Source organism: Protobothrops mucrosquamatus, unplaced genomic scaffold, assembly GCF_001527695.2.
Source record: "Protobothrops mucrosquamatus isolate PMUCROS unplaced genomic scaffold, P.Mucros_1.0 scaffold380, whole genome shotgun sequence".
Classification (NCBI taxonomy): domain Eukaryota; kingdom Metazoa; phylum Chordata; class Lepidosauria; order Squamata; family Viperidae; genus Protobothrops; species Protobothrops mucrosquamatus.
In genome coordinates this window covers 650,987-658,866 of record NW_015386712.1, presented here as the reverse complement: position 1 = coordinate 658,866, position 7,880 = coordinate 650,987, and the positions used below count along the sequence as shown (strand labels likewise).

General features: G+C 40.4%; 1 protein-coding gene across 1 annotated transcript in view; it reads right to left on the bottom strand.

The window, feature by feature from the left end:
• Positions 1–7,880, bottom strand: part of STAB1 (stabilin 1) — a 115,794-nt gene that overhangs the window by 63,798 nt on the left and 44,116 nt on the right. The window contains exons 19-22 of the mRNA XM_029284120.1: positions 7,185–7,238; positions 5,897–5,977; positions 5,491–5,649; positions 3,453–3,515 (exon numbers count right to left, since the gene is read on the bottom strand). Coding sequence (XP_029139953.1) covers positions 3,453–3,515; positions 5,491–5,649; positions 5,897–5,977; positions 7,185–7,238 — 357 coding nt within the window. The remainder of the gene's footprint in view (positions 1–3,452; positions 3,516–5,490; positions 5,650–5,896; positions 5,978–7,184; positions 7,239–7,880) is intronic.

The window sequence follows — 7,880 nt, the reverse complement described above, 5'->3', positions numbered from 1 at the left end:
CGGAAAGTAAGGAGATCCGGAATCATCCGGATCTCGGGGGGTAGTTCATTCCAGAGGGTGGGGGCACCCACAGAGAAGGCCCTCCCCCTGGGGGTCGCCAGCCTACATTGCTTGGCCGACGGCACCCTGAGGAGGCCCGCTCTGTGGGAGCGTACCGGTCTATGGGAGGGAATCTGTGGCAGAAGGCGGTCTCGGAGGTGACTGAGAACTTCCACAGACATTCAACTCAAGGGAAGGCAAATATTGGTTTTGCCTTTCTTTATTTTGCCTTAATAAAGAGGCCCAGATCTTTTAACAAGGTGAGTTATGTAACAAACGGATCTTTTATTTGGGCAGGAAGTAGAACAAATGAGTATTGACCCAGAATCATTCTCTGGTACTCCCTAAATCTTTGAACTAAAAACTCTGGCAAAATGCAAGGCAGCTATCCCCAAATTCTTTGACAATACCTCATACACACCATATGGTCAAGATGATGGTTGTAATGGTACAATTGAAACTCTGTCCATTTCCACTGCGCAATGCACACCCTGCGGACACCCCTGATCTCTGGGGGAAGGAGGGGAGAACTTCCTTTTGCTATTTCTTGTACGAATATAGGCGATGTTGTGAGAGAGAGGAAGTGTGTGCACATTTATGTTCACACTGGGATCTTTATATATCCAAAGCAACTTCAGCCACACAAAATAGAAAGAGGTGAACAGACCTGGAGAAGTCTTAATCTTTGTATAAGTATTTAAAAATACTTAATACTTATGTTGCGAACTAGTTACAAATGGTAAATAGGAAAGCATCCAGATGTAGACAAGGAATCTACAGAATAAATTTTGGAATGAGGGAAACATGGCATTTCATAATAAGCGTTCCCTCGACCCATGGAATGTGAATGGTGAAGTCAGTCTAACGTTATAACTACCGTTGGGAAAGAGTCTTGTAAGTTTGGTTCACCTAGCACTCATATTTGTGTGAGACAACCTTTTCGGAACAGAAGGAAAACCTTCGTTTTGTTTAATGTTAATTTTATCGTGCTAAGTATATATACAAGGTACAAAAATGTATCCAAGGTATATCTTTTGCCAGCCAATGAATGTTCAAGGAGAGGCAAAGTTATAAGGAAAGCTACAAACAGGAAAAGCCAAGAAAGTTCCCTCTCTGACAGGCAAGAGAAATCATGCTTTTCAAGATAGCTCTCTAGTCCAGGGCTTTTCAACCAGTGGTACGGGTCCCACCTGTGGTACATTGGCACCTGGCAGGTGGTACGCGACCATCCTAGAAAAATGGTAGCAGGGGAGGGGAATGAGCTGAACCAGTGGCAGCACCACACAAGCCTGAGCAAGAGATGGCTCGAGCTGCAGGGCTATGAGGGCTCAGCGGAGGCGCCAGGATCAGTGCCGCTTTCCAGCTGATCACCGCTTCTTCGGGACTGTCAGGGCTCTGTGAAAGCGCCAGGATCAGCGCCAGGCTCCAGCTGGAGCTCGGCGCTGATCCTGGCACTTCTGCTGAGCCCTGAAGAAGCACCAATCAGCTGGAATGTTGCAGCATCTCCAGGATCTTGTGATTTACATTCAGCTGCATGGCAACTGATTCATATTTATGACGGTCACAGTGTCCCATGGTCATGTGAAGTGACCAAAACCTGCTGCAACCACCCAGCAGATGGGGGGAATAAAAACAAAACACCCCCCACCTCACCCCTGCTGCCAATTCTCAACAGAAATGTTCACAACAATGAAAACCTCGGACAGGAGGAAGAGCGCCACAGGCAGGTGTCTTGCTCGGCTGTGCCTTGAGGGGGCACTTTTTTCAGTGCCATTGTAACTTTGAACAGTCACTAAGCAAACTGTTGTAAGTCAAGGACTACCTGTACTTTATCACTTTTTTCCTTTTTGGGGGGGGGTCATCAAGTTTTTGACACCTTGCTAGGCGACTGGTGGTACTTGGATGTTGCCATATCCTAAAAATGGTACAATGGGTGAAAAGGTTGAAAAGCCATGCTCTAGTTCACCTCACAAAGAGATAGAACAAGGAAGACATAACAGAAATTGTGTTGCAAGCAAGATTTTTTTTTTTTTTATTAGGAGCCAACACATCACAAGGCAGTCATCTATTCTGGACAGAGACAGGGAAAAAGGCAGATACCATTCTGGATGCAATTTTAGAGAACGCTGGAGAATTCCACTGTAAATTCACTTATTTCAGCAAAACAATATTATAGAAGAACAGAGCTTTCAACATAATTTTGTATTCTGCTTTTTAATACACAATTTCAGAAAACCTTGTGTGAAAACTCTCTCTTTTTCTTTTTAAGCAAGGAGCACTTCAAGGACTAACCAGGGCTTGTTCTAAAGAACTGAAATATCTAAAATGTAAGCAGCAGTTAATTCACTGTTAAAAATGTCCCATACAGTAGTATTTTGCAGATACAATGGCTCTAAGAAATATGTATTTGCAGCTTCGGCAGCATACAAGCTTGCTCGGTTGTTCTAATGCAGCGGTTCTCAACCTTTTTAATGCCGCGACCCCAACCGGTCGTAAGTCGAGGACTAAACCGGTCGTAAGTCAAGGACTAAACCGGTCATAAGTCGAGGACTACCCAACCGGTCGTAAGTCGAGGACTTTCCTTGCCCGGGAGCGCCATGCATGCGTGGTTCTGCCCCCTGCGCCGGCTGAGGCGTAGCTGGCAAGCGGCAGAGACGGAGCAGGCCGACCACCAGCTGGCCCAGCCCAAGGGAGGTAAGGCACCCGCCGGAAAAGGGGAAAAAAAATGGCGGACAAAAAAAATGGCGGACAGCCTTGCTTGGCGACCCCCGTGAAATGGTCGATCGACCCCAAATGGGGTCCCGACCCACAGGTTGAGAACCACTGTTCTAATGTAAATCATCTTTGATACTGTTGAAGTACAACCAGCATTATAACAATTCATGGTAAGTCCTTGGAAATCACCATTGTCTCAATTGCTATAATCAACCCGCGGTTCCAGAACTGACAGAAAAGCTAGAAGAGCAATTGCAAGAGGACTGAAATTTAACAGCTAAACTAGAACAAACAAAAGGCAGTTCAAATAACTGGAGTCCTTCCAGCTGACGCCAGCCAAAGCGGACCTTTTCAAGCCTGTTATTAATTTGACCTCAAAGATGCCAATGCAGAAGAAAGGTTGATTCTGCCCTGTACTGATTTTGATCAACTTTTTATTTCCTTCCTGGTTTGTTTATATAATGCTGGGTAACTGCTGAACATATGTCTCCTATTTAGAATTATATTTGAAAGGGCTGACTTCACCAAAGTATCAAAATCTGGAAGGTTTCAAAGGCTGCAAATAGAAATCATGATAGCTAATATTCATGCTATTTATTAGCATTATTATTAGCATTAACGTTTCCTATGACAGGGTCACAAAATACAGCAGCCCATGCACAGCACAATTGTCATACAGAAAAATCAGTGCCAGTTACCATAGGTTTGCTCCCAGGAGGACAAGTGCTGCTATTAAGGAACTTACAATCCACACAAGAACCCTGTAATAAAAGCCAAGGATAAGAAGTAATTAATTGATTGATTAATAGATTTTTTTTAAATGTTGTGTTGCTAAGCTTATAGCTGCCGTCACAGCTGCCAGACTGAAGAAAGATATTCTGCAGATTATGCACGAGCAAAATTAATTTAAAACAGAATTACATGATCATCTATTCCCCTCCCATGCTGAACATAAAGATAACATAGACTGATATGTTATTTCATAGACATCTTCATTGTTTTGCTCAGTGATAAATCCATGAAAAATGCATCTACTGTAAGAAAAAATTGCAATATGGTCCATTCAGGAATTTTATTGAGTTCTTGTGTTCTCTGATTTATTGAATTCATGTGTTCTCTGATCTGCACATGCTTTATTGCAGGGTTACATTACACCATCAATATTAGTCTGGTAATAAACCATCTGCAGGAAAACAACCTGCAAAGCACACAAAAACTCAACTTATTAACCCTCAGCTACATAGATTCTCTAATATTGGAAGGAATTTTATTTCTGCCGCTTATCAGCTGTTTTAATTGACTTTTTAATTTAAATAAAACACTGGTTGCTGGGGGATGAGAAATACGATCATCAAGCCATCTCTTGCTTTGCTGGATAAATTGAAGGCTTTGTAGCCTTAGAAGGTTTAAGAGTTAAGGTTAATTCAGTAGCCTGGCAACTCAGTAACACCCAGCACTTAATTCCAGTTCATAAGGAGCTTGCAATAAGAAAACTTGAATTATGTCTACAGAGGGATACAGTATGTTACTTCCTCAGATCAGCCTGATTGTGGTCCAGTCATCTCTTTAGCAATTTAGGGGAAAACTGATTGACACTATTTCCTCAGGTCTATGATTATGAGGAAAATTATACCTGCCAAATGTTTCCTTGCTCTGAGCTAAAGATTGCTCCTGAATTCCTTGAGGTTTACATATACATACCCCTCTATTTACAATAATTTTAATATATCTTCTGTAAAAAAAAAAAGTCAGAAATCACTGTTTGTATACTTTTGTTTCAATTGCATTGCCTTTTCTCTTTCTCACTCTCACTTTTTGCTATTTTTAAACATTTCTTTTCTTTTTCTCTCTCTGTAGTATTAAAGAAAGAAAGCAAAAAATCCAATACAAAACAACTCTAAAGGCAGGGGAGAACCCCTGCCCCATCCCACTTCATCCATCAGAATGTCACTAAATGTTTTTCTTTGAGGAAAAGGGAAATGAGTTTGTGTGACAAAATGTAGAGGAAATATTCAGCACATTATAACAAAAACAGAAACCGCTTATTTTCTACTAAGCATGCAGTATTTCTAATGCAATTTTGCATATTTCTTTTTGCTGCTTAAATCGTACTAAACATCTTAAAAATATGCTCTCCTTTTACAGCTTGTAGGTAACACCAGATGAGAAATGTTTCAATGTTTTTGTAAAAATAATAATAATAAATCTGTCCTGTAGCATCCACGGGAACAGCTGCAATGGCTGCAACAGTGTCTATGTAAGATCAGTGTCTCAAAGCCTGGCTACTTCTCTGTATAAGCAAGAGGAAGCAGATGTTTTCAGAAAGGTGCTGAATCCTTATCAAGCTAAATGGCAGAGGCTGAGTCAACAGGAAAGGCTAATTCTCACAGGAAATGCAATATGGTGGCCTCTGAAGAGCCAAATGGCTTTTGAGGTTAAAAATAGTCTAGGTATAATGTGTACATAGACAAACATTCATTATCTTTTAGACTTGGAGTAAAAAGAGGAAATTCATCGGGCGGGGGGGGGGGGGAAGCTGAATTTGCAGAAAAAGTACATGGAGAAAATGGCTGCTGGAATTGGACTGGCAGGTCCACAAATAACCATCTTATACCAGGGGAACAGACTGGGTTTGTCTTGACAGAATGTAGCCTTTTCTCATCACCCCAGACCTTTCTATCTAATATATGGTAAAAACAAACAAGAGAAAGAGAAAATTGGATATCCTTGGTTTACCTTCACAACTTTATAATGTACTTCATTACACTTCTTTGGCAGAATTGGGAGTATAGATGAAGGAATCAAGATACCATCCAAGATATGAATAATACCGTTTGAAGCCAAAATATTCATTTTGCTTATCATAACCTTGGAATGATCCAACAGAATCCTTCCCTGGAGTAAGAAAAAAAAGCATTTGCTCACTGCATTGCCAGAAGTCATCAAAACACATCTGTGTAAAGTAGACCCTGTCAAGGTATTGGGATAACTCAATATTGGAGAAAGCTATGCATAAAAAGAATTTGTACATAAACCTGCCAGCTACTGTCCCTGGAATGTAGTCAGAATCACGGGCAACTTCTCCAGTCTCTTGTTAGACAGGATAGTAATATTCTAGGAATTTCAGTGCAATAGTACTTACATCGTTACTGATCTCAACTGTCAGCAATTGGTTTGCCATGGTCAGAATATGTGGCATCATTATTAGTCTTTCCACATAGACCTGGAAAAGATTGAATTTATTCATATATTTACTTGATTTATATAGCTGCCCATCTCACATACAATTAACATTCTCAGGTGTTCAGGCCTTGGACCAATATGTTCAGTTCACAGCCACTTTCATTATGGCCAGAGAATTGCTTGGGTTCCTAGTTGCTTTTTCACTAGAGATTCACCTAGCTGAAGTCCTTCTGGTGGAGTCACAACCTTTTCCTTAACTCCATGGTCTTGATCCAAACAGGGATCCTCCCATGATCACGTGTAATCTCTTAGACATTGATTGAAATTACAGTGCGATTACTTGAGAATAAATATGGAGAGGGTCCAATTATAATTNTTGCTTGGGTTCCTAGTTGCTTTTTCACTAGAGATTCACCTAGCTGAAGTCCTTCTGGTGGAGTCACAACCTTTTCCTTAACTCCATGGTCTTGATCCAAACAGGGATCCTCCCATGATCACGTGTAATCTCTTAGACATTGATTGAAATTACAGTGCGATTACTTGAGAATAAATATGGAGAGGGTCCAATTATAATTTTGAACTGAAAATTACAAGGCTCAGGAGACAATTTCAGGAGACCAGTAGAGGTTTTGTCCATATAGGACATGTTAAGTGGTCTGAGAACATGTAATGTCAGAACCTAGTTTACAAAGGAGCATGAGAAGTTACTGCCTGGAAAAATGTTTTAAGATTAAGATCATCATCATCATCATCATCATCATCATCATCATCATCATCATCATCATCATCATCATCATCATTCTAGCCATTGTCTATCCACTGCAAGATGAAGGCTCTTCTGCATGTTTCCAACAACCTCTTTTACATGAAGAGGCCATGCAGAAGATTAAGATACATATTTAAAATTCAATAATTGAGCCATGAACAGTGGTTTCTTACTGGGCAAAAATGAAAACTGCCCCTGTTTGTTTCAATTAGTTTTAAACAAATAGATTTAGTTTAATAACTATACATCTCTTTTGAAAAGACTTGCAGTAGCATGGCATAAATGACACGCTTGCTCCTATTGTTCTATTTTTATTGTGCTAGTTCCCTAAAGAAAGGGACCTAGTCTCAAGCAATACATCGGACTTTAGGAGACCCTCTTGTCCATCTGTGTTTCCTCTTCACCAGTCCAAGAGCCTTGGCAAGGAGCAAATTACATGTGAAAGTGATGAAATGAACTTGGAAAGCAAAAGCAACCTTACCGCTGCTGTGGGATAGATATGATGTTTCACAAGTTCCTGAAGCTTATTTATGCCCTAGTACAGGAAAAAAAAACAATTATAAAAAATCCTTAGATTTAATGGCTGATGATTGCACAAGAGAATGTGAATAACAATCTCGTGTGCATGTAAATTATATTGCAAAACCAGAGTTTCTTCCTGAAGGACAGCATGACTTGTATGAATATGCCAAATTAATTTTTACCCTAAAAAGTTTGAATTGAATAAGAAGAGATTTTTGCATTGGCCAGTGCAAAAGGATCAGAGTGATAAAATGAAAATTAAAAGCTGTGATGCGACATCCAGAAAAATACGGCATACTCCATTTAATCCTCCAGGGAAAGATTGAAGGCAAACGAGGTCCAGGCAGAAGAAGAACATCGTGGATTCAAAATCTAAGGGACTGGTTTGGACAAAACTCAGCAGCACTTTTTCGTGTGGCTGCTGATAAAAACAGGATCACCAACATGATCGCCAACGTCCGATAATGGATATGGCAGAAGAAGAAGAAGAAGAAGAAGAAGAAGAAGAAGAAGAAGAAGAAGAAGAAGAAGAAGAAGAAGAAGAAGAAGAAGAAGAAGAAGAAGAAGAAGAAGAAGAAGAAGAAGAAGAAGAAGAAGAAGAAGAAGAAGAAGAAGAAGAAGAAGAAGAAGAAGAAGAAGAAGAAGAAGAAGAAGA